This window comes from Seriola dumerili, unplaced genomic scaffold (genome assembly GCF_002260705.1).
Source record: "Seriola dumerili isolate Sdu_G_001 unplaced genomic scaffold, Sdu_1.0 BDQW01001124.1, whole genome shotgun sequence".
Classification (NCBI taxonomy): Eukaryota; Metazoa; Chordata; class Actinopteri; order Carangiformes; family Carangidae; genus Seriola; species Seriola dumerili.
This window is the reverse complement of record NW_019175379.1, coordinates 2351038-2378378: the sequence shown is the minus strand read 5'-3', so window position 1 is coordinate 2378378 and position 27341 is coordinate 2351038. Positions and strand designations below refer to the sequence as shown.

Below are 27341 nucleotides of genomic sequence, written 5' to 3'. Positions count from 1 at the left end.
TGGTGAACTGAGAAGTGCCTTGGTCCTAATGGTCTCACAGTCTACTGAGCTTGTATTCTCAATTAGGGCTGCACAACTTGTGAAAGGAGCTTGTGGCTTACGGAGACTGTGTTGAGAGCTCTGAGGTGACTGCTGTCGTACTTTGGTCGGACTGGCATTTGAAAGGTGTTATTTAAGATTAAAATATTTTGATCACAAATGGATAACCTTTATATTGCCTATTCAGTTAGCACTTTGCATTGGTTTTCTTTTCAAATCAAAAGACATGAACGTGAGCTGGAGCTGGAGTGAATTAAGTCGTGGCGCTCATACAGGAGGAAGCAGGGAGGCTTGTAGAAAAACCTGAAGTGAATCAGAGGAAGTGTTGCACAATAGGAAGTGGTGTGTTTTTTTTCTTTTTTTTATGTGCGTCTATTTGTTCCATATTTTTTAAAACCTCTTGTTAGCTGTCAGCCCATATTTCAGAAGGAAGGTACAGTAGGACATAAGAACAACCCTGTTATTGCATCCTCAACACGGTAACTGTTTCATCTCTGGTAAAGTTATATTTCCCTTTTGCTTGACTTTAGTGAGTTATTACAGAGAGTAAAAGGGAACCAAAATGACATGTAGCCTTTTGCAATGGGTGTAACCAGTGTGAGTGAAGTCTGCACCAGTTGTGTTGTCCAACAAAGTGCCATTTGCTCCATTGAAAATGCACTTGAAAAAATAGTCCTTCAGGTATTCTACTAAAGGTTGTCTCGAGCTGTTGGTGTGAATTTTTTCAGGCCCTCGATTTGTTAAACCTTATCTGATAGTTTAATTTTTGACGTTGTGTGTGACTGCCGACCTGTGTTTCAGAGGCTGACCTCTGCTGGAGGACTGTGACCCGGGGCCACCTACCAGGCCGGGCCTCCCTGCTCCTGACTGATAGTCACACACACAGTTCCACTGCTGGTAAGTCCGCGTGCCACGTCTCACCTGTAAGCCTGGGGAAAGTTTACCTTTAAATGATTGGTTCAGGGCTACACCTATTTTTATTGCTGAGTGATCTGCAGATTATTGTCTCAAATGATCTATTAACTGTGTGGTGTATTTAGTGTCCAAAACCTAGAGATATTTGAATTACTATAACACCGGACAAAGAAATGCAGGTAACCCTCACAACTGAGGAGCTACAACTGAGTAATATTTATCTTTTTTCTGAAAAAAATTACCTGATCAATTAATCGAATATTAAAATTGTTGCTGATTAATTTCCTGTCGATCAGCTACTTGATTAGTCGACGAATTGTTTCAACTCTAGATCGGTTCAAGAGTGTCCATACTGGCTGTGAAGAAGTCCCTACTTAATGCAGGTCCAATGTAGGTGGTGGGGGACAGAGTCTGCAGTCCTTGTTCTGCGCAACAGTGCAGTTCATAGTTCAGCAAAAGCCAATTTGAAGCTTCAGCAGCTGAAGCTTTTGTAGCATACAGATACCCTCCAAATACATGTTTTAATACAGTAAGAGGGAATAAAAAGACTGTGTATGTTTGGATGATACACACATAATATGCTGAAGCGTCATATTACCTTTACTTGCAGTTTTATCCACGTCCATATATTAGACTGTGGATTTTCTATTATATCTATTATACTGGAATAGTGTTGGGAAGAGATCTCTACACAGCCAGCGTGACAGCCAAATGTGATCTTATCATTTAATTCCTCTTTCCAAGTCCATGAGTTGCATGTCTGTATTTGATTCACCAATGCAAATATGACCCTTAGACTATTTTTCATGCTGTAAGCTTTCATTCTGCATTCCAGATTACCATCTACAGTTATTTGTTTGCATGTCTGTTTATGTCTGTTTTATATCTGATCCTAATTTGAATTGACCGCAGTGCTTGAAAAGCAGGTTATTGAGATTAATGGGCAACATACCTAACGCCACTCATGTTTGTGCGCCTGAATTTCTCCTATTGTTTCTAAAGTAATTTAGGTCGTGGTGCACACTGAAGGACTTTGAATCAATGGAGGCATTTCTCTAAATGGCTGTTGAGTCAGTTGCTTTGTTTTCTTTCCACTGATGGTGTTTTCCATGCTGATGTGGGCTCACTATAGGTGGTTGGAAAACTTGTATAACTGTTGTCTCAATGACTTTGCTGTTAATACAAATTCTGTTTGAATGAATGATATCCAAGTACAGGTTAAATGCTGTATACCTTGTGGTCTAACTTTTCACCTCATATACATTCGATCCAGAGCTTTGAAAATGACTATTTAAAAAAAAAAAAAAAAAAGATCCACGTCACATTTTAGGGGAAAAAATTGTAACTATGGACATTACAATGGCTTAACATTGGCTTGACATTACATTGGTCTTTATGGACACTCTTCCCCAGCCTGTGCAGAATCAAATCCTGTCCTTCTTGTATCTTTTCACCTCCTACAGTCTGAATTTTAACAAAGAAAAAACTTGAATGGGAACTGATCCATTTGCTTAATAAATAAAATCATTATAAAAACTGTAGAAATGCAATTGGAAAACTGACACTTTCTTTTATTTTGAAAATCTTGCTGCTAAATTTAACCTCTATTTTTTGGTTTTCAAGGTTAGGCTAACTTCTCATGTAATGGCCTGTATTAATAAAATGACAACTCAATTGGCAATTGACTCAAAATCTTTGCCTTTTGTCACTGAGGTTTAAACATTTTTAGCACCTATACAGAGATGTCATTATGTAGGACCTCGTGTGGTGCACCTATACCTATTATTATAGTCTTAATGTGCCATGCTGTGGGAGTATGTGTAATGCTGGCTCAGGAAATGAAGTGCATTGTGGACCATAAAAAGGAGTAGAGTAATGTAGGTGCTCCCGGCTTCCTGTCCCCCCCCCCCGCCTGCCCCTCCTAAGGCCTGTGTGCTTTTGTAACTACAGGGCGCTGGGTCACTGCTCACACGACAACCTGGCAGCTCTGACATGAGACTGGCCACGTCTCGCACGATCACATGTTGTGTATTTTAATCTTGTTTAATGTCTGTGTTGTTGACCTTTTTTGTGCTTTTCTTAGTTTCAGAGCAGAATGTTTTATTAATGTGTAGTTTCAGTGCAGGTTTCATTTTGTTTCTAAGCTAGTGATTTACTCATGTTTCCTGTTCACGTTTCCCTTCGCAGCAAAAGGAACTATTTTTCTTCTTGATCTCACCTCACCCTATTACACCTCCCATCATTTCCCCTGATTACATATCTGCCCATCCCTTTTGTATTTTCCCCGCTGGAGATTGTTACCATGACACAACAGCTATCATTCGATTGGCTAAGCTCTGGTGCTGGAATGCTGCGTTGTTTTGACAGCTAAGCCTCAGGTGGTTCATATATAGGATCACTAAGTCAGTGTATCCCCATGAGAAAGCTGTTGTATGTGTGTGTGTATAGGCTAACACCAAGCTGCTGTGGTGCCCTAATAACACTCAAATCCATTCACTAAAATAGCCTGAATGGCAAGCTATTTAAGTTAGCATGCAGTACACAGCCCTGTGGCGGTACAGAGGAGCGTAAGACGTATTGCATTATAAATGGAGAATGGAGCTGACTTAATGCAGCAGGCTGAGTTTTGTGTGAATATATACAGGATGGATTAGCCTCTAAGCCAGGGGGAGGTGTGGTATAGCAGCCTGAGGTGACGCTTTTCTTAGCTCTCCTGTTGTTAGGATCATATTTGGGTCAATGCTGCCCTCAGCTGGTGGAGCCTAGTAATGTTATACTTGTGTACAGAAAATATGCAGTGCATTCAGAAAGTATTTGGACCCCTTCACTTTTTTTCACATTTTGTTATTTTGAAACCTCATGCTAAAATCAATTTTATATTTTTCCTTCATCAGTTGACACTCAATTCCCACAATGATGAGGCAAAACAGAATTTTGCAAAGTTTTTGCAATTTATTAAAAATGAAAAACTGAATTGACAAAAGTATCCAGACTTATGGTAAATTCAGTTGATTGGACATGATTTTGGAAGGCACACAGCTGTCTTTATAAGGTCTCACCGCTGACAATGCATATCAAAGCAAAAACCAAGCCACGAAGAGGAAGGAAGTGCCTGCAGAGCTTAGAGACAGGATTGTGTCGGGGCACCGATCAAGGGCTACAAAAAAGATTTCTGCTGCACTGAAGGTTCCCAAGAGCACAGTGGCCTCCATAATTCTTAAATGGAAGAAGTTTGGAACAACCAGGACCCTTCCTAGATGGCTGGAGCAAAGTACAGGGATATCCTTCATGAGAACCTGGTCCAGAGCACTCAGGACCTCAGACTAGGCCTGGGGGTTCACCCTCCTACAGGACAATGACCCTAAGAACACAGGAATGGCTTAAAGAGAACTCTGTGAACGTCCTCGAGTGGCCTAGCCAGAGCCCCCAATTGAACATCTCTAGAGAGACCTGTTCACCGACAGTCCCCGTCCAACCTGACAGAGCTTGAGAGGATCTGTAGAGGAGCAGAACATCCCCAAATCCAGATGTGCAAAAAGCTTGTCACGCCATACCCAAGAAGACTTGAGGCTGTAGTTGCCGCCACAGGTGTTTCAACTAAGTACTGAGTAAAGGGTCTGAATACTTATGTCAATGTGATATTTCAGTTTCTCCTTTTTAATAACTTTGCACTGAATTTTGTTTTGGATACGTTGCAAAACAAAAGTAGTCTTTTTGGCCCGTTTAAGCAGTTATCCTATGAGAAGGTATGGTCACAAGTCTGTTATTAAATGGAAATATCACTTGCTCCACCCTTGAGTCAGCATATGGAAGACGCTCCTGTCGCCCTTCAGCCTCACCCGCTGCATATGTAATTTGAGATGATATGTCTAAGTGGATGTAATATATGGAGTGGCTTGTTATGTCAGCTAAAAGCTCCCAGCTTCTCCTCAGCTATCTATTATTTATGCCACTGGAGGGCTGACACTGTAACTTCCTGCCGTGGTTTCCTTGAGAACGCCGGGCTGCTGTCATTCCTCTGCAGGAGTACATGTTGTACAGACTTGATATGTGGCACACTGGCATGTAACATGGAATTAACATTTAGTCTAGAGAAATGTAATTTGAACTTTGTGTCTTCTTAAAAGAAAAAAGAAAAAAACTGTAATTCCTCCCTTGCAACACTAGATGGTGCTCTTGTGTCAGTCATCTTCATGCCAGGGAACTGGCATGTTACTAGAGTCAGAAATTTCTAATCTTTTCAATTATCTGCTGCAAATTTATGTATTTATTTCTTACAGCAACAAGTCACTGTAAGTGCTTTCACTTGTCACTTGTGTTTGTATGTTTAAGCATAAGCATCCCTGAAGCTGGTGTGTGATGGTGTAAAGTTTGGGAGTGGTCTTCCTTACCATCCGTGCACAACTGTTTTCATCCTCCAGATGGCACTCATCTCTTACTGAATGAAATCGCCTGGTACTCCTCAATCTGACAGTCATCATCCCTCCAAAATCTCCACCGTGCCCCACCCAAAATCCTGTTAGGGTAATATTATGCAGGAGAAAGAAGAAGTTAAAGTGATGCTCAACTGTATCTCTTCAATTCAAATCGAGGCTTTAATTTGTGTTCACACAGAATTGTAAAGAAGTCTCTCTGCATGTTGAACGAACCAGACTTTCGGATGCAGTGATGTTGGTGAGTCACAGTCAGAAGGTCAGTCGAGTAATGATGGTTCGGAGCTGTTTTTAGCAGAAGAATGGGAGATCTGTGTGTGAATGGGTTTAGGAGGCAGCTGCCCCAAGGGAGGTGCTGCTTAGACCTGCGACAGTGAGTCAATATACCCCCCCCCCCCTTAATGATTTCCTAACACATCCTAGAAAGGAGTTGGAGGACTCTCAAGGGCAGGGTGGGGAGGGCTTCCTTCTGAAGCAGATGTTCAGCGGATGCAGAGGAGAATCAAAGTGCTGAATTTGGTGTGCAGTTTACTACAAACATCATAGTCTGGTTTGACAGCTCTTAGGACTCCTTAAATATATCTGTCACAAAATATCTCCAGCCTTTTGGGAATATGTAGCATCATAAAGGCCCTACGGCGTCCATGTAGAAGCCAATGAGCCTTTTTTATCGGTTAAATGCATTGATCTGAAATTAACCCCATTCAGGCTGTTGGTATCTCTCTGTGTGTTTTGATGGTATAAAGAGTTTTATTGGTGTGACTGAAGAGTGGCACTAAGAGCCTCTTCATAGAGCTTGATTTCAATGGAGCCAGCGTTTTAGCTGACTCTTGTGTATGTGCCTGTTGCCATGGTTTCAAACTTTCATCAGGTGCCGTCCAAAGAGAGGGGCTTAGCCGAAGATGAGGCGCTCCCACTTTCATCCTCCTTTCTGATCTGCTTCTGTGGACAAACTGCTGGTTTCATGGGTTCATTTCCATTCATGCTGATTGTGTTCACCGCGGCTGCGGTGATGTGAAGCAGGAAGCTTTTGTAGGAGTTGTTGTTTTTTTTGTTTTTTTTTTTTAAGAGAGGGAATATTTTTAGCCGCCTGTGTGGTTGCAGGAGTAAGATGAAACCTCTGATAGTGGATTTCACTTCAAGTATCTCCGTCAGTCGTAATGATTCAGTCCTCCTGTAGGTTTGTTTTGATTTGACAGAATCTGGGTGAGGGGGGCATTAGCTGATGTTTACCCGGGTGCAATAATACAGAGGCGTGGCTACGAGGTAATCGAGTTCACCCCCATAAACAAACAAATGGCAGACACCCCCCTCTACCCCCGCCCACTTTCCTCTTCGCCATGTGCCCCCTAAGCCATTTTTAGTCAGCTGGGTTGAATTGGCATGAGATGGGGGGTGTGAGGAGAAGTTGAGTGGGGGAGGAGGATTGAGGGAGTTGGGGGACGCATGCCAGTCCCCATTTGGGAAGTGCTCCCCCATTTTCTGCCTGTCGAAACGGGCCAGTGTCAGCGAGCTCCAGCGGGTCCAGGTCTGGCCGAGTGGGCTAATGCGATGTGGCATGTCACCCGGGGAATCTAGGTCAAGTTTAAAGCTGCCTCGCTGTGCCCGCCTCTGCCGCAGTGTGACGCTTCAAATCCCTCCTCTTCCACACACGCACTAATATTCAGCGCTCATCCTTACCAACATAACTGTTTTATTTTTTTGTGTTTTAAATTTTTTTTTTTTCTTTAAATGTCATACAGAGACAAATATGAGCCACGCATTTCCCTTTCCAGACCCACATTATTTCAGACATAAACACACACTCTCTACTGTCTCTCCCCATCCCCCCCTCCACACCCCAGGCAAGCTCGCAGCTTCTCCACGGCGGAGCCCACGTGACGCTCCGTGCTGTGTCTGCGCGCGGCCGGGGAGGGGAGGGGAGGGGAGGGGAGGGCGTTGTTTTTCTTCCATAGTAAAGCAGCAGGGCACGTGGATCCTCATGCTGCAGCCGAGTAGTGGAATGTCAGCACTATCCCTCCCTCACATTAGCACAGCCATCACCCCCCGAGTCGTTCTTGTAGGACGCTGCCGCAGTGCTCGGTTTCAGCTGTGTGCCCTGCTTTGCTGTGTGCCTATTAAAGGGGAGACACAGAGCTGGGAGACGTTAAAAGGCAGTGCCATCCAGAGGTCAGGCTGCTGCATGGGCGTGGCACTGTTTTGGGTGTCTTTACCAAAATAAGCTTCAACCGTTCCTGCACCATCTGCAATACTTGGGGTGTGGATTTGCACTGTTTATATATCCAACATTTTTCAGTCATAGTAAAGTGACAACATGTATAATTATATTCACCATTTGTTCATATTCATTACTGTACTGATTTTGCAATATTTTCTCCCAAAAAAACAAAAAAAAACCTGGTCATAATAATGTGAATTTGCTGAGCTGCACATAAAAAAATCAAATCACATTAAATCACAAAGTACTCAGTAGTGGAATTAAATATTTCTCTTCACTCCACTGCTAATCCGCTGTTTTTGGCGCATTACCTCATCTGTATTAATATATTCATGTGCTTTCAAGTCCTACTACTACTGTACTCGCTCCTCATCCGGAGCTTCCCTCTGATTGGCTGCTGCAATGTTTTCAATGGCACCAAATTTTTTTTGACTCCATGGATACAGTGAGCTGTTGGGTAGATCGGCTCAGCCAATAGGAGAGCTGTGTGGGCTCCTGCTTGTCAGATTCTGCCCCTGGCCTTAGAAGCAGCCCTCCCTCCCTTGCTGCGAGCACGCGATGGCTCAGTGGGGGGGTTCAAAACAACAACAAGGCTGTCGTCGCGCTCTCTGTGGTGCCCAGGTCATGCCAGCACTATTGGGTATTACTACAGCCACTGAGGAGGGGGGGGGGCTTCAATTCCTCAATCGCTCTCTGATACTGTATTTTTACTCTCAGCCAGCTCTTCTCTTGTCTTACTACAACATCACTAAGCGACCAGTTTGCACACAGTAACTTATATTGGCTAAGATTTATCTCTAATGGGAGGGTTGTCGTCCTAGAAAGTCCATATAAGCTACAGAATCAGTGTTGGTTCATGTTTATGTAATAAATGATTCTCAGGCTGCACTTTAAGTGGAAGAGTGAGATATAAAAAGCTGCAAAATGCTAGAACACTTTAACGTTCTCTGGTGGACTTTAAAAAGCAGCCACGCAAATCCCTGTCCTTAAAATGACCTCATTTCAAACAGCACGCGGGGGTAGCGCAGGGCCCACAAGGCTGCCAGTGCTTGCATTGAAGCACTGTGAGCCCTGGCAGCTCTGCCGACCGGCCAGCCGGCCGTCCTCAGTCTCAGGGAGGCTGAAAGGTGGCAGTAGAGGACCAGCTGAGGCCTGGCGATGATGGGCAGTGCCCACATCATCCAGCAGGGTGAGGACAGTGACAGCTCTCATCCCTCCTGATGCTGGAGTGGGTGCTGCTTTCCGACAGCCAGTGAGGTGCCAGCGCTGGCACCGTCAGACATTCAGGTCACATTAGTGGAGGGTTATACGACGAGGCTGGACAAGGCAGGTGGGTCTTTGCAGGTGGTCACTGGGTTCGACTCTTGACGAACGGTTGAAATAAGTGAAAGTAAAAAAAAAAAAAAAAAAAAGTGTGCACAGTTTAAAAAAAACTGTCCTGCAGGATAGATCGGAGTGAAACTGCATCAGGTGTAGGTGAAAAACAAAAGTAAAATGCTCACCAAATATTCAACACATTCGTCAGTAGAGGGACTGCAGTTAATTATTATTTCATCATCAATGAATTGGCTGATTTGCTTTTCAATTAACCTATTATTATTATTATTATTATTATTATCATTATTGTAAAAAGGGAAAAAATACAGAAAAGTTGTGACGTGTATTTAAATGTCTTGTTTTGAACTACACTACTGCTAGTACTGAAAATCCAAAAATCTTACATTTACTATCAGAGCAGAAAACCAGCAAATACTCACATTTAAGAAGCTGGACCTGGAATATTTTTGGCCTTTTTGCTTAAAATGAAAATCCACTATCAAATCTGTCAGATAGTCTTTATCAATCAGCTAATTATTTCAGCTCTTTCCTTCAGCTTGACCCACTGTTATGAGACAGAGTGAACTTGCTTGTTCCTTTTGACCTTGAGGTGGTTTAAGTGTCAGTGGATTATCAGGATAAAATGTCTAAAATCTGATTTCCCCTCAAATTTAACAGTTGTGTAAAAATGTATATAATATTTATCACTAATATTTTCTTTGTAACAAACAAAATAAAACGCGGGCCTGACCCACAGCTATGTTTTTGAGATGCATGAACGATGCAAACCTCTCCCTCATGCACCTGCACCTCATGCATTTTAAAACCACTCCATTTAACCCTCCTCCCCTGACTGCTGAGTGTGTAGTATGCTGTGTTGCAGCACCTCCCTGTCTCCCAGCATTACTTGCGTTGGCATGATTTACCCCGTCGCCACTAGCCCTCACTCAGTCACTTTGGCTTTTCACCTGTCACTCATCTCGGCTGACATCTGCCTGTCGAAGTATAACTTTGTCACTGTCCTGCGTCGAACCTGCTTCCGCCCTCCCAGAGTGCATCCTGCCCGTCTCCGCTCCGTCACCAAGGGTTGAATCTGTCTCCGCTGATGGAGCCCGCCACTCTTACAAACCTGCCACAGATCTTTGACTTGTCATATGTCTGTTGACCTCTGCTTCTGAGAAGGATCGGCTCTGTGCTTTCGAGGAGTCAGAGGAACGACGGAGCAGAGAGCCGTGAGAGGCTGTCGCTTCTGATTACGCAACTCTCAGCTGATGTGTAGTACGTTGTGTATAAGCTATATGGTATACGTGTGTGGAGCAGTGGCGTGTATGTCTGAGCAGGGAAGGTATGAAGTCAGTGTGTCCACCAAAGCTTGGACACACCAGTCTTCCTCTTCTCTCCTCCTCAGTCATCATCCTCCTCCTTTTCTTTTAATTAGCTCACAAAACTAAAAAGACAAAGGTTACATAATACTAGTATTAAATCAGCAAAGAGGGGAGCCTATCATTTCTAATCCTTCCAAACCAAACTCTAGACCAACCATTAACCCTCCATGTACCCTTCAAAATCACCGTTAATATCCTTGAACTTCAACTGAACTCTTTTGTTACAACACAAACAGCATTCAGTGTTAATAAAGCACTGATGGAGAATTAAGCAACCGATATTAGATTGCATCAGAAGAGAGAACAAAATCATAACGGCAACAGCAATACAAATATTGAGATAAAACGAAACAAAAACGGTGGTCTTCTTCCTCCTTAACGTGCTAATCACTTGAAGAAACTGTTTAATTTATAGGAACAAAGCATTTGTGATAATTGAAGAGTGATATAGCACAGTGGTTGGGCCAATTACACAGCAACTTTCAGCTTGGAACCTGCTGAGCAGTAATGAAAGTCTAGTTAGAAAGTTTAAAGTGTGACAGTTTGACAAGAAACTGTTAATGCAGATGTGGTGCAACAGTCATTTCTGGTCTGTGCGTCAAAATAGTCTCTTTGTTCAAGTACAACTCTGAGGTACTTATACTTTACCCTTTACATACAGCAATATTTGCTTGAAAAATGACTTAAAATGCTGAATCAATCATCACAACAACTGCGTATTAATTACATTGATCATTTCAGCCTCATAATCAGTAGTTGAGCTTCACAGAATGAAACGTGGTCTAACATGACTCATGCAATGCATATGTTGTTATATCATATATCCTGCTGTGTTGCGTCGGCACGCTCTGTGCACCTGTGCTGCAGATAAGGCTTTGTGTCTGTATCACATGTGCTGTCGGTGCTTAGGTTTTTTGCTAAGGTATGTAAAATATTGATGTAATGTTTCAGCTCCCATGACCAAGGTGCTGCGCTGCACTTCCTGAAGACATCGTGAGTCTGCCGAGAAGATGAAGTGAATTTCAAAGCATGGCAGACTAAATCATATACAGCCAACAAACTTCATAATCAGGTCGTCTTATGTTTCTACATGGCAACATCCATTTTTTTTATAAAAGTTTAATAGGATGTGTCCTACTGTGTGCAGGAAACATCTTCATGTGTAGACGTGAACATAGATTATATTTGATTTCCCTGCGGAGGCTTGTAAAATGGATTACTTTGCATACAACTGCCTGTGAATGCTTATGGTTGCAGGGAAGAAACTTAACAAAGCAGAAGAAAAAAAAAAAAAAAAAAAAAAGAAGCCCAAACTGAGTTTTTGTATTTTTGGGACTTTTTGTGTTTGACATCTGGCTGGCGAGAGCCCGGGCACAGGAAACACGCCACTGAGGGGGGTCCGAGGGGAACGCTGGTGTCTGCGAGCAGCGGGCACATCTGGGGCACCGCTGAATTCATACAGGCACCAGAGCAGTGAAGCAGAGCGGGAGCGAGGTGGATACAGTAGTGTATCACCACCTGCTCACTTTCCTGCTGAACTCTTTTTCTTTCTTTTTTTTTTTTTATTGATTTTTTTTTTTTTTTCCTTTGCTCTTTTCTCTCAACAGGTATCGTAACATGGGGAACCTACTGAAAGTTTTGACATGCACAGATCTGGAACAGGAGCCCAATTTTTTCCTCGATTTTGAAAGTGAGTTCTTCTGAAGTAATTGCTCCCTCTCCTCTGATATTGATCACATGAATATCTTACCATAACATTATCAACTCTGAAACTCTTAAGTCTTTTCACCCTCACTTATCTTTTACACTATGTTCCTCCCAGCGGCAAAAAGGAATCAAATCTACCACCAGAGCTTCTTCTCTTCTCCATCAACCTGCCTCTTCCACGCTGGTGTGTGTGCAGAATATCAATCAGGGCAGAGTTGCAGCAGAGCCCCCCTTCTCAAATATAAAGCGCTTAAGTTCAGCTGCTGTGTAGCCTAAGGCCCCTCAACACGGCTTGATCCTGTACTGTAGTATTCTCCTCACACTTGGCAAACCCAGAGACTCAATCATACCTTTAGAGAAAACAATGCCTCATACTGATCCAACTGTTTCTAGGTAATTTTTTTCATATTAAAAGACCATCGCAATTACATACCTAGAATATCTTTTATGCAACATTGCTCAATATCGTAAAGATTTCTCAAAATGAGCCACTTTTTCAGGATTGTATTTGCATTTTTACACAGCTGCTGAAATGGCCTCAAAAAGGGCTCACACCAAATGTAAACAAAAATAAATTCAAATGCAAAATTGAAAGATATGGTATGCAGTAAAAAAAAAAAAAGACTGTAGCTGCCAATATGAGCCGAGGTTTAGGTATTTCTTCTGCACGGGAGCAGGAGTTTACAGTCATCACACTTGGCAAGGTGTTCTTGCTTCAGGTGGTGGAAAAGGGTTCACAGTGTTGCAGCTCTTCATCGCCACTTCTCTCAAGGCAAAATAAAAACTCGGAGACGTAACCGCCTCTATACCCAGAGCTGTTACAAAAGCTACGCATAACCCTTTTCATTTCTCTTCTCTTATCTCGCTCCATTTTCCTCCCTATCAGCCAGGAAAAGTGGGTGGTGTCGAAACTAAATGGGAAGCTTTGTGAAGTTTCATTTACATAATTGAAAGTTGCATGTTAAACTTTCTATCATATCGGAGGATTCGATAGATTTCCTAGAGCTGGTGTTTACTGTACATTGAGCCAGTGTGAATACGGACTAGATACCAATCAGATTTGCCCTGTTGACCTTGTTGTTGTTGTCGTTGTTGTTGCAGATGCCCAGCCCACAGATGCAGAGCGAGAGGTGTGGGACCAGGTGGACGTAGTGCTGAAGGATGCAAAAGGGATCCTGGACGAGCTGCAGGCGTACAAGGGAGCGGGGCAGGAGATCAGAGAGGTACACCTTTAACAAACATCCACCCCCGACTGACAGCACACGGAGCTGCTGCAGAGTGAGGAGAGTCAGCTGCGTCCCACTGTGAAGAGATGCTGCAGTAGTTCATAGGGGGTCTTATTAAGAGCTCATGGCTCATGAGTAGTCTGGATGTTTCCTGCATTGTTGCATTATTGTTTTTCCTAATTGACTGCACCCTCTTGGCAAAGTCCATCCTATCTGAAATAGTGTAGCAGTGGATCTTTCTTTGATTAAGAAAAGTCAAAAGAATAACCTTCACAAGAGACGACTGCTGGGAATAATTCACAAGGGTTGTCATAAATTATTAAATCAGTTCTGATTCCTTGCCTCAGTCTGTTTACAAGCCCTGACCCACAAATGAAGCCTGACACTGGAGACATTTTTATTAAATTTCCAACTGAAGAAGTATTAGCATCCCATTGTTGGCTTCACACTGACCAAGAGTGAATAACAGTGGTTTTGGGAACAACAGGCTTCAGACAAATGCCTTCTGTAGCCTCAAAACTCAGCACATTATTAAACATTTCATGGAAAGCTCAAGACCACGGATTGAAAACATGTTTTCACGTCCTTTTTTTTTTTTTTAGGTGGAAGAAAAAGAACATTTCCTTTTCACATTCCTATAGAGTCATGAAGGACGGTTAAAATTTTTATTTTTTATTTTTTTATTGATTTCAAACATCAGAAAACAAACACTGTCTTTTTAAAATTCCTTATCAAAAACTGCTGCCTCCATTACCCACAAGGCATCTCAGTTGGCGATTCAGCCCGTTATGCTAGTAGTGGCTAACGTAGCCTCGAGCTGCCAGCCTCAAGCAGAGATGAGGAGTGGGCTACAGAGATACTCGTTCGTCTTTCTGGCTCTAACCGATTCTGACTCAAGAAGATGAAGAGGACATCTACCAGATTTCGTGCAGCTCCCACAGGAGCCACGAAAAAATCAATGCAGTTCTCCTTTTTAATAGATCACTATACAGAGTTATGGGTGCCTTAAATTTTATTAAACCGAACTTTTATGCCTATGCAATATATTATTGTGACTTTTAAAACATTTTCTCTGTCACATTTTGACTAATTGTCTTTTTTTTTTTTGGGCGTTTCCAGGCGATCCAGAATCCAAGTGATGAGGCGTTACAGGAGCAGGCGTGGGCGGCTGTGGTTCCCTTAGTGGGGAGACTGAAGAAGTTCTATGAGTTCTCCCAGAGATTAGGTATGCATCTGCCTGTGCTTTGTCCACAGGAACACATTAGTATAGGCAGGGGAGAAATTACATCACTGCTTCTCAGACAGAAGCTCGCACGTCCACCGTTTCAAGTGGAACAAACTCAGGTGTCCTGGGAGAATTTGTGAGCAGAAATCCCAGTGTGTGTTAGTTTGAGCCTTTAGGAATGTTTGATGCCATTTGTAATTCTGAGCGTCACCAAAGTGCCAGACTTGATACCATGAAGGATGAGAGTCGACGTCCTTGATGTAAAAAGTCTTCTTTAGAGGCCTCGCAGAGACGCAACCTTCATACATGACCTTAATTGTTTGCATGTGCATCTGCAATATCGACTGCTGAACTGCAAAAGTCAACATACATGCGGCACATACACATAACATGCACCCAGCCTTATATAAACACTCTTTGAAAACCCCCACAGACATGCATTTCGCATCATGCTGCTTGCGTTGCATTGTGCGCCGACCTCTGTGGGGCCATAGGTTGTTTAATTAGCATAGATAAAAAGGGGGGGGAGGGGGAAGTAGGCTTACTGCTCCCTGATCTTCTTATGACCCCGGGGGTGTGTGGGGTGTGGGGGTGCGGGGTGGAGCCCCGCCATGCCTCAACGCCCCTCAACCCCGTAATCCCAGTGGCGGTGCAGAAGGTAGTCAATGGGAGCAGTGGGCGGCAGCAGCCTGGCGATGGCTGTTATGTAACGAAGTAGGTCACCTCCCAGCCTCGGCGGCTGCTGCTCTATTTCACTGCCTTGACTTTAGGCTTCAGGGGCCATGACGGCCTCCGCAGCCCACTGTCCCGCCTGATACGCATGAAGCTGAAAGTCCCTTACTACAGGCAGGTGGAGCGATCTGCCGAGGATGGGAGATATTATGGGGCAAGATTATGCAATTCGCTTTACATTTGAAATGAAGGGACATATTTCTCCTGCCCCATCAACTAGTTATTTTACCGACGCCCACGCTTGACCTAAATGTAACCCTGCTGACAGAAAAATATACCTTTTCTAAATATGGACCCACCTACAATCCAAAGTGATATCATCATGTTGCTTGTTTTTGTCTGACCAACAGTAAAGAAAAAACACAAAAACAATATCCACTTCATAGCCTTATGAAACAGAGAAGCATTTGAGAAGCTGAAATCAGTTATGTAAGTTATGGAAGGGACATTTTTCTCCTTCAAACTGTTAGTCCTTGCATGAGCACTCAAATCTGACTTAAATTTATCATTAGTGAAAAAGCAGTTTGAATTTTCTTGCTACAGATCGAACCCAGAATCCATTTTAATAATCAACATTTTACTGTTATTAAGAGAAACCGTTGAATTTGAGTCAGTCTGATTCATCATAGACTGTAGCGTCTAGACCATCCTCCGACCCTCCCCTCTCCGCGAGTAAAGCGCCTGCATGCCCGCATTCTACTTGCCTGCTCTGCCGTGACCTGATGAGATCAGACATGTCCCCCGCGCCCCGCCCTTCCCCGACTTCCCGACATACTAGAGTGGCTCATTTCTGAGGGCCAGAAAGCAGCTCCATCTTAACTTCTGTTTTGACTGGGACGTAGAGGAAGAGAGAGAGAGAGAGGAGGGGAAAAAAAAAAAAAAAGCACCACTAAGGTTCGCTTCGCTGCAAACGCTGGCCCAAGCAGATGGGAGTCATTACTGAATGGCAAACGTGCTCAATTTACTGCACTGCACTGCCAGCGCTCTGTCTGTCTTTTAAAGTCCCCTTTACGATTATCTTAAGTAGAGCGCTCTCTGACTCGGCCCCTTTCTGGGTTATGTTGACATGCTCATCGTCATATGTAATCAACAAGAATTGTAAAATACACTCAGACTAAATCTATCCAAAGTGCTCATTTGGTACCACGCAGATTTATTGCATCAGATGTTGTGCTCGTCTGGGTTATGTCATTATTGAAACGTCTCTACAGTGTCTAGACTGAATTCTGCGCACCGTCTGTATCTATAAATAAAAATTCCCTCTGGGCTTTAAAGGTATGCTATTTTTTTCTCTCTTTTTTTTTTTTTTGGTGTTTGAACAAGAGGTGTGTTTTAATAATATTACTTGGTTGCAAGTTGTCCGCTACATTTCACTTAATCTTTTCCTCATTTCCCTGCCGGGGCTCCTCCTGCATGCTTAATTATTGGTCTATGGGTATGCTATGTCAAGGCATGGCACAGGCTTTGTATTTACTTACTGTCAAAACAATGAGTGTAATTCTGCTTGAATGAAATCCTGTTCCCCTGCCCCCCCCCCGTTTCATGCCAATGAGATAATTAGTCCCATGTCTCATCTGCATCTGAGCAGGAAAGCCTCTTGGCCCCCCCCCGACCCCACCGAACCCACCCCCTCCCTCACTCCCCCCAGACTGGCACTGGGCCCTGGGCAGTTTGGGCACCACCGCTCCCCATTATCTGTCTGTGTCCTAATCAGGATGCTTCAGCTGGCTGACACACTAACTGCGGTTATGATCCACTTTAAGGACTAATCTTTGGCCTCATCCAGTATGAGAACACAGCAGACACGCTGCCATGCATTTTATACCTAATGATTATTTTCATTATTGATTAATCTGTCGACTGTTTTTCCAAATAACAAATTATTATTAAATAAATAAAGTGCCAAAAAGACAAAGGAAAAAACAGCCTGTTTCAGTTTCCCAGAGCCCCACGAGACGTCTGCAGATGGCTTGTTGTGTCCAACCAACAGTCAAAAACCTAAAAATATTAAATTTGCAACCGTATAAAACCATAAAAAATCGGTTATGTGAATTGTTGTTGATTAATTATGTGGAACTGTAATGGTTTGTTTGTTTGACAGAAAATTAGCAGCCAACTATTTTGATAAGCGAATAATCGTCTCAGTCATTTTTCAACCAGACGTCATCTGGTAACGGCTCCTCAATTGTGAGGATTTGCTGCTTTTCTTTGTTATATAATAGATTGAACATATTTTGGGCCCTCAGGCGCTTGTTAATATTTTTTTTTGACATTTCGTCAACTAAAGAAATAATTAATTGAGAAAATAATGGGCAGTTTAATAAATAATGAAAATAATTGTTAGTTGCAACCCTATAATTCTCTCAGCTGGTTTACTAACTAATTGCTGCTGCAGTGTTTTACGTTTTAGACTTGAATATCCATCACTCTGCCGTGCTGCATACAGTATTTCTTCTTTCTCACGACCTTTGCGTCTCATTTCTGGAGTGTAGTGCTGATACTTCAGCCGTTAACCGGGCGATGCGAGTGACAAAAACCTGACAGTGAAAGATTTTGTAGCAACACTGACTGATGACCTTTGGGACTATACACATATCAGCCAAAGTGTCTCAGTGCAAGGCCTTCCGTCAGGGTCCTTACAGACTGAATAAAAGCACATATATATATATATTTTTTTTTTCTCAAAAGAGCTGACGTCTCTGTGCTCATCTTCTGACAGAAATCTTATTTCCCTCACAGAGGCGGCGCTGCACAGCCTCCTGGGAGCTCTGACCAGCGAGTCTTACGACGACCCCACTCAGCACCTGGAGCGGGAGCAGGCGCTGGCCAAGCAGTTCGCAGAGATCTTGCACTTCACACTGCGTTTTGATGAACTCAAAGTAAGACACTCGTTCCTCCAACGATATCCCAAGTGTGGGGCGCCCTCGGTGGCTCACCTGGTGGAGCGCTCGCCATTAGGACTGCTGCATGTCATCCCCTCTCTCTCTCTCTCTCTCACCACAAACTTTCCTGTCTCTCTCTCACTGCTACTCTAATATAGGCATAACCCCCCCCCCTCCAAAAAATATCCCAAGTGTCAGTTTCTGCGTTTAAACCCCCCAAACTCACCTTCAAGATGTTGATGTAAACTCTGCACTTTTCTTCTGTGATACAAACCAGACCTCTTTGTCGCCCTACAAGCTGCTGATGCCCTTGAATTGATTTTTGCTCTGTGCAATTTTAAACTGCAGCCAGTGAACGCATAATTAGCATTTAATTAGAATCCTGATACTGCTCTGCTGTTTATAATACAGTGGATGTCAGTGGAATGGCTAATAAGGGTTATTGCGGGTAAAGAGGTCTGCAAATTGTTGCCGTCCCGAGCCGAGTTCTGCATAATGTGGCAGGTTTTTATTAATGATGGAGGGAAGGAAACTTTCGGGAAATGATTCGGTTTGCATTCGGACGCAAATTGCTCATGTGCAACCTAGAAAACACCAGGAATCAAACATGGGTGTCGGTTGAATGCCCGCTGTCAAAAACATAACCGTGTAAGCGCTCATGATCAGACAGTGGGTGAACTGGTTCCCCGTACACCCTCGCTCCTTGGATAACAAAAACCCCACTCCCCTGACACCCAGAGGCGATTTGCTGCGATGTCCCAATTAGTGCCCACTAGCCAGGCTGGCAAGATAAAAAAACACGAAGGTAGGGGGTGCAAGGTGGCATGCCAAGCCTAGTCATCAATCTTTCACACCCATGCATGAGCTTCTGACCTAGTTAAAGTGTCTGTGCGGCGGGCAGCCCCTCCCTGGTGGAGCAGCCTGTCTCTCCTGGTGGACACAGTGGACACAGACTGAGTACCAGTCTATTGTAGCAGGATTAGCATGCTGCCAGTACAGCTTTGAATGTGACAGGCTCATACAGGAATGACGATAATTAGCCACACGATGAGCTCTCACTAGTGGTGACATTTGAAAGCAGCTCTCTGGTTGGCTGTTTTCTATTTTAAGGGTTCACTTTGGCTTCGTGTTAAAACCACATGATTTATATTTGGAGGAGGTGGTGTCAAAGAAGTCAACTGACTTTTGTGGCTTTTATCTGAGGTCTCTCTAACCTTGCTTCTCCCTAATGAGACCCTTTTCATACCTTTCTGACAGCTACATAATTGTTGACCCTCTTGTCACATACTGTACAGATGCACAGCCAGACTGGGAATGGGAAAATAACCAAATATATCCTGACAGGAAGAGCGAGGATGTGGATGTTAAGGGGGTGGATGAGTGTCAGAGTATTCGAATCCTGTTCAGCAAATAAAATTATAATTGTATCAGTGTTCTTTTTATGTCATTTGCCCCCCAAAGCTGCATTTCTGCCTTGTTGGCTAAAACATTCTGTCATGACGATGGCGTGTTTGATCCAGAGCTGGATGTCCCGCTGCAGGCTGCGGCACCTACAGACATGCAGAGAAACTCTGTCTCCGTCTCGCTCTCTTTATTAAGATGCATTTCTGTTTTGTTTTTTTTTTGTTTTTTTGTTTTTTTTGGCAGATGACAAATCCTGCCATTCAGAATGACTTCAGCTACTACAGGAGAACACTGAGCCGCATGCGGATCAACAACGTACCGGTGAGAACATTATATCCCTCTGTTGTTTGGGCAGGTGAGGATGCTGTAATTTAAGAAAAACCTTAGCCACCAAAATCAGAGCTAAAAGAGAGTGAAAGTTTTGTCCTGTGTGTGCAGTGCCCACAAATGTGATCAGTCTGAGATGGAAAAACACTGTAGCTATAACTTCCTATGTGGGTTCACAAGTAGACATCACTTTACTGATCTTCCTTTTTGGCCACTTTGGTGCAGTTGAAATAAGTCACTGACATGTCACCACCTTTTTAAACTGATGCGGTGAACATGTTGCCAAAGTGTTACTTATTTACACATCCAGCAGTTACTGAGCAACATCATCGTTCATTTGGTGTCACACAGTCAGTCAGTTTCTTACAGCTTTCTTTTTTTCTTTTTTTTTTAAACAGCTGCCTGCTGCAGCCAAAAGTGAAACTAAGAACGAAGTGAAAGGTGAACTGAGAGAAGACGGCTAAATAAAAATTAAAAAAAAAAAAGTTGAACTGCCAGACAATGAGCTTGAAACTCACTATAAACCTTCATAAAGCAGATTCAACCACATTCAAATTGTCACATTGTTTTCACACTGTCAGTTTCTATGTTATTGTAAAAAAAAAAAAATTGATTATAGCTGTTTTTAAATGGTTTCAAACGGAAAAGTTTGAGAAACACTGGTCTAAAATTTCATTGCCTGCTATAGCGTTAAGATTTTCTGTAATTGGAACTGTTGTGCAAAACATACATGCCACATACTTGTGGCATGTTGTGTGTAGTGCGTTGAACAGTTTGTCACTGACAGTGTAATTACATAATGTTATTATTCGTTATTAGATAAATTACCTATATTTCTGATGCCAGACTTGTCATAATGGCAATCGCCACAATCATTTTTACATGTCTTATTGTAGTTGTAATGTGCGGCATGTTTAACAGTTATGCGCAAATTTAGTTGTGTGCCACTGCAAACATGGTAGCATTTACATCCACTCACTATATTTAGCAGAGATGAATAATGAATTCATTTTAATATAAAAATCTTCCTGTCGGTGTTCAGACAGTCTGTAATTTTGTATTCCTTTAATGTCTCCATGGCGCTGGCCCTGATCAAATTCAAAAATGTGCGTCATCATGATTCATCTAAACTCAGACCTGAGCCCTCAGTTCTCATCATTATAATCCCAGCACAGTTCAGACTGCACCGGTAGAAAGGCAGGAACGATGGATTAAGTTTTCAGACTGTTTGGACACCCGGGGGTCGAGAGGAGTGCGTCAGGACACCGGCTCACAACATGAAGTCAGAACATGAAGTGAGACCCACAGGTAGTTTCAGGGAGGCTCAGTAACGTGTGGCGGGACGATCTGATCCCAAATCAGTTGCACGGCCCAAATCCGCAATAGGTAAAACATTAAATCCAGGTTTGTGTGGCTCGTGAAGAGTAGATGACACCCTCTGGGTCTTGGTCTAGTTTTAAGTAAACGTATTGTGGTTTATTTGTGAAGTGAAAGCAAAGCCGACCAACTACAAACTTGTCATTAAGATGAACGTGAAATTAGAATAGATTCAAGAGTGAAACTATCCAATTCATCTGATGGATTTTCCCCAGGTTTAACCAGAGAGGTGTTTCAGTTTATTTCCTACTCTGTATATTTAAACGTTTCCTAATTAAAGCTGCTATTAACAAACGCAACAAACGAGTATGTGAAAGGGTTCATTCATAGTGACAAACTTTAACTGATCCTTACCTGACTCTGCAGCTCTACAGAGCTTTTCAGCCTGTTTCAGCTCATTGTTTTGTTTTCCTGGGGTTTTGGTTCAGTCTGCCTGCTCTCACTGTTTCCACTGTACCGGCACCAAACAACAGACAGACACAGTTGGCGTTGGTGGTTACCTGGTGAGTTGGTAGGGACCATAAACGGAGCTAAAAGAGATTTCACATTGGACGTATTCATCAGACGGACAGAGACGCGATTCAGAATAAGTCGTAGTGTTGTTCCGTACCTGCTGGATGTAAACGGATAGGAAACTGTTCACTGACGAGTTCAGCGTATCAACTTACGAGCGAATATTTAAAAGATAATATGTTGGTGTTGTGCTAACAGATTGTTTCTACTGCCCCCAAGTAGCCAAAAAAATCATATTGCAGGTTTAAAAAGTGAGAAGGAATTACCACACAATTACTGTCCTCCCCCTAAACATTACGGTACAAGACTGTTTGTCCTGTTTCTACCCGCTCATCACTAATTATGAAGCTCACCCCGAAGTCTCGACTTATCGCTCTCATAATCAGTTATTTCTCGTGAGCTCTTTGACGGTAGAGAACATAAACACACACAGTAGAAGCAGTAAAGTGCCATCTTTACCTGGGATTGATTGATTTCCCCAACACGTTCCATGTGACACTGATGATGCAGGATGACACCGGCAAAACTTTCCAAGCAATTAGTCACCCGGCAGCCCAAATTACCTCATGTGTACAACTCTAAAAGGCAACGATGTATAGTTTCCTTACAAGATAAAACCAAATCACAGGTGAGAAAGTAACTGAAAAGACCTGCCGGTGCAGCTTAAACAGCATAAACAGTTTTACTCTAGGGCCATAGAAGGGAGCAGCTCAATCAATACTGGGTAAATGTTGTAGGATGTTTCCTGTATTGCTTGCAAACAATAGGTCTTGAGATATGAAATTTACAGACTCATTCACTCTCTGGTATCACACAGGCTCTTCTTCCCCACGTATACATTTTTATTCAGGAGATTTCAAGGACATGTAAAAGATAGCTGGTTCAGGGAATAGTGAGATTTCAGTTCAGTTCCTGCGTGTGTCTGAAACTCAGTTTTGACCTGTCTGACGGGAGGTTTTATTCTCCAAACCGGAATATGCCATTAGGCAAATGGGCCCAGACAAGTTGTCGTTAGGACCTGTCACTGCCGTCCTTCCTGGTAGCTCAGTCTCGCACAGCAGCAGCGTTTTAGTCACCGCTCAACTGAGTCATTCAGAAGTCTGAGATGAAATGCATCTGTCCCCACGGTAAACAGTTTTTCGAGCTCATATGCCCATCATTTGTTAAAACATGAATCGGTTTGAAAATTTTGGGGGAGATTATTCATATTCTGTCAGCGTTCCCATAAAAAACAATAAAGGCACGAAATGTTCTTATCATTTAAATATGCAGACAAATTTAGAACAGGCTGTTCAAAAGACACCTTGTTCTTTGTTATCCGCCAGGTGTTTTCAGTGTCTCGTTCAGTCTGAAATTGTAAAGCAGCAGGATGTGTTAGTCAGCTGGGGAACCAGGCGGAGCAGGAGGGGTCGGTGATATGATTTATATCAGGATTTTTCTGTCAGGATTTTTTTTTTTTTTTTAATTAAACAGCTTTCATATGCACAATCACAATCTAGTCGAGCTGCATGGTGACGAGTGTGATTCCAAACAACAAGAATCTGTTTCCAGATAACATTTTATGCTTTGTGCCTCCTTTCATCAGGAGGGTTTAAACTAAATTAGCTGATTATACATTTTAATAACAAAATTGCCATTATACAATATCATTGCAGCAGCTTTCTGAAGCATTTCTGCAATTATATTTCTGCAATAGAATCAATCCACACCGACTGTGAGAGACACGCATGATGTGTTTTTACTTTCCAACACCTGAGGAAGTCTAATTTCCATCGGCAGCCATTGAAATCATACAAATCATTATCAGCAGTGCTTTTTTCAAAAATGTTTACAACTGAATTTTACAAAAGGTCAAAAGTCAAGAAAAGTGCCATCTCTAAATAAGTCAATCAGTTGTCCATAACATTATCAATATATCACATTATTACGTGTGTGTGAGAGGGAACCCACAGAGCATCAGCACCAGACTCTGTAGTTCCCTTCAGCCTTTACAGAAGCTTTTTAGCGTCTTTCAGCTCCTTGTTTTGGTTTTCTGACCCAACATCTTTACTGTGTTGGTTCACGCTCGCTGCTGTCGACGCGTGTTCCCAGTGAAAAGGCTCTAAAAACCGCCCAGCATCAAATTGCCTTGTAATTGGAGCAGCCGCACAGACACTCACTGCAAACACACAGGCTGCAACCTGAAGAGAAAATATCTCCACAAATCGTAAGGGGGGGGTGAATGAATCAATGAATGAAAATAATGCAGGTTTCTTCCTGTATACATCTGGAGCATGTTTGAAAACCGTCCATATGAATGGACATGGATAATTTGTTATGCTTGGACAAAGTTGTTGTTTTTAATTGGTTATCCATCCATCCATCCATGCAACCATTTTCTGCTGCTCATGTTAGTCATTTTATAATACAAGCAATTATGTTTATATGCAGCCGGGAAGTATTGACAAAAAATACTGCGAGTGTCATTTAATTATAAAGTATTTATTTGTATGCCTCGTGTTCCCCGCTGGTCTTCTGTCATCCTTTGATCGGTACGATTGTGAAAAAGTGTCGAGTTTCATCCTACGTGGTTTTAAAAAGGTCTTTAAAAATGACGCCGGTGACTTTGGTAATGAAGGTCAGAATCTGTTTAGACTGAGTGAATTGACATATTAGGAATTTGGGATCAATTTCAACTGAAATACACAAGTACTTACAAACTCCAAAGGAGATACAACTATTTATCCATTTGTTAAAAAAAATGATTTTTCAGGCGGAGGGTGAAAACGAAGTCAACAACGAACTGGCCAATCGGATATCTCTGTTTTACGCCGATGCCACGCCCATGCTGAAGACATTAAGTGATGGCACAACGAAGTTTGTGTCAGAGGTAAGACTGACGTGACGTACGATGAGCTTCTTTAGCAGCTATGTGGAAGCACGCTCTCATTCCTTTTTCTTTTTTTTTTTAATCTTTTTTGTCTTTTTCCAGAACAAGAACCTGCCCATCGAGAACACGACAGACTGCTTAAGCACAATGGCGACAGTGTGTAAAGTCATGTTGGAAACGCCGTAAGTGGCCCTTTGTGTTGCCAGAGCTGTTTCGCTTTTCTGTTCATTCCCTTCATGTATGTAATCCACCCCCCCCCCCGCTCACGTCCTGCTAGGGAGTACCGTAGCCGATTTACTAGCGAGGAGACGGTGTCTTTTTGCCTCCGGGTCATGGTCGGAGTCATCATCCTGTACGACTACGTCCATCCTGTGGGAGCTTTCGCCAAGTCGTCCAAAATTGATGTGAGTACAGCCGCGCTCGCTCCACCACGCGACTTCACGGCCTGCTCTGACACTAACAGTCCGTTTCTGGTCCACAGATGAAAGGCTGCATCAAAGTCCTCAGAGATCAGCCTCCGAACAGTGTAGAAGGCCTTCTCAACGCTCTCAGGTGAGCTCGTGTTGAAATCAAATTGCGTTTTTTTTTTTTTTTTCCCTACCTACAGCTCAGCATGTAATGTGATTGTAGCGCACCAGTTTGTGGTTTTCAATGAAAAGGAGAAGGGCTGCTCATGCTGCGAGTTGGATGATATCGGCGCCTGTTCATGAGCAGCAGACAGACCTCTCGGTTTATTTTAACCCAACTCCCCCTCCAGTGCAGCGACTCATTCTCCGCACATTCTCCGCACAGTCCACCGAGGATCCCCTCCGTGCTGGATTCGGGTTGGGTGTCGAAGCCTCTCCAGAGAGGCCGATTACTTCTGACACCTCGTCCCCTTATAGTCTCCCAAATATTACCCGCCTTGTCTAACGCTCACAGCTGCCGGAGCTGACAGGGCAGCTTCTGCGTCAATCTCACATCTGTATCTCTGTCTCTGTGCAGGGACCCGAGGCAGGCCGGCGCTACCCGGTCACGTTAGGTCATTTTCATGCAAAAGCTGCCATATCTTCTTTCAGTGATTACGTGCCCGATCTGACAGGCGATGACAAAATATTTTAGTTGGCCGCAGTGGTCGAACGTAACAAAGTACATTAACTCAAACGTCAACGGTCTTGTGCTTGAGTACTTCCAATTTTTGCTACTTTATACTTCAACTTCACATTATTCCAGAGGTCAGTGTCGTACTTTTACTCCACTACATTTATCTGACAGCTTCAGTTACCTGTTACTTAACAGATCAAGATTTAACATAAAAAACATGATATATTAATAAAACAAGTTGTTCCTAACTTTTTTTGGCTTGTGTAGAAAAACTGTGTAGTTGGGGTCCCTTGCCACACTTCAGATGTTTATGAGTTGTTCACAATTACATTGAAGGAAAGCTGCAGCTAACAATTATTTGTGTTTTGTGGAGCCAACAGTTCAAATCCCAGAGGTATTCAGTTTACTATAATGATATAATATATAACTATATAAAAAAGGCAATCTTGCAATCTAAGAAGCGGGAAGAAGAGGATTTTAGACAGTTTTTGTAAAAAAAAAATCACTCAAATTTGAAATTAATCAATTAGTAAAAAAAAAATAGTTTTTGCAAAATTTTTGATGGTTTGACTTATTGATCGATAGACTAATTGTTGCAGCTCTACTGTTAATCAAAGAGGAAAGTGCACAAATGAATACAGATAAATACACACTGCCTCAGTTAACAAGTGAATAATGTCATATATAATAATTATAATTGCAATTCACTTCTGGTTCTTTAAGTAGATTTCGCAGATAAAACCTGTAAGCCTTTCACTTATAGAGTATTTTTAGATTTCTGTTTTGGTGCTTTTACCTAAGTTAAGGATCTGAATACTTGTTCCACCTCTATCTGTACGGAAAGACGATGAGTGATCCAGTCATTGATGCAGTTTTTTTTTTTCTCACCTTGCAGGTACACAACCAAGCATCTGAATGATGAATCAACCAACAAGACTATCAAGAGCATGCTGCAGTAGGACTGAGCTGCTACAGCTGCTTGCCTCACACCCTGCTGGGGGGAGACACGACTCTCCTGACTGATGTCGGTGCACAGAATGTTTTTTTTTTTCTCTTGGCTTTTTTTTTTTTTTTATTTTTAAATGAAAAAGAGCTATAGCTCCGCCCTCTTTTATATTGCAAAATGCTACTGCCATTATGAACGTCTTTTTCTGTGCCAAAAAGATGTTGCTGTAATGTTTTCGAAAGAAGGCCATGCATCTATGGCAGCTAATGAAAGCATTGTGGATCCTCTGGTGTTTTTAAAAAATATCTTGTTTTTCCCTATATAAGGGACGGGAGTGCTTTGACTTGAAAATTTAAAAAAGAGAGATATATAGAGAAGTATATATTATTTTTGTTTGATTCGTTATTTAATATTACATCTTCTGCATGATGAAAATTGTCTTTTCCTTCTATTTAAAAAAAACTAATGGTTCAGTTTCATTTGTCTGCTCGGTTGTGCATTATTACTTGTTTTGTTATTGAAATGGTACTTGTCAAAATGAGATTTAAGAGTACTGTTTTTATATTTTTTATAGGTTTTAATTTTGTGCATATGTCTCTTTTTTCATAGTTGTGTTGTATTTTTCATTTGAAAACTTAAAACTGTGATTTGTGCAAAATCAAATTAAAATTGGGATTCTGTACTGTAAATGAACAGTATGTTGTGGCTGGAGAAATTAAAAGGAGAAGTCTTGTTTTCTACAA

General features: G+C 42.4%; 1 protein-coding gene across 1 annotated transcript; it reads left to right on the top strand.

Moving 5' to 3' along the window:
• The first annotated feature begins 852 nt into the window (after window positions 1-852).
• Window positions 853-27341, top strand: LOC111237833 (protein FAM49B). The gene is made up of 11 exons (XM_022767099.1): window positions 853-936; window positions 11915-11997; window positions 13116-13237; window positions 14360-14465; window positions 17937-18076; window positions 19727-19804; window positions 24453-24569; window positions 24672-24751; window positions 24847-24973; window positions 25051-25121; window positions 26548-27341. The coding sequence occupies exons 2-11, from the start codon at window positions 11925-11927 to the stop codon at window positions 26609-26611; spliced, it is 978 nt and encodes a 325-aa protein (XP_022622820.1). The 5' UTR covers window positions 853-936; window positions 11915-11924; the 3' UTR covers window positions 26612-27341.

What these genes read in the sequence shown, in the direction of transcription:
- LOC111237833 (XM_022767099.1), top strand. Translation starts at nt 11,925, where the DNA reads ATGGGGAACCTACTGAAAGTTTTGACATGCACAGATCTGGAACAGGAG. An exon ending in TGCGGATCAACAACGTACCG is followed by an intron (nt 19,805 to 24,452) that starts GTGAGAACATTA and finishes ATGATTTTTCAG; the next exon opens with GCGGAGGGTGAAAACGAAGT. An exon ending in GGCCTTCTCAACGCTCTCAG is followed by an intron (nt 25,122 to 26,547) that starts GTGAGCTCGTGT and finishes CTCACCTTGCAG; the next exon opens with GTACACAACCAAGCATCTGA.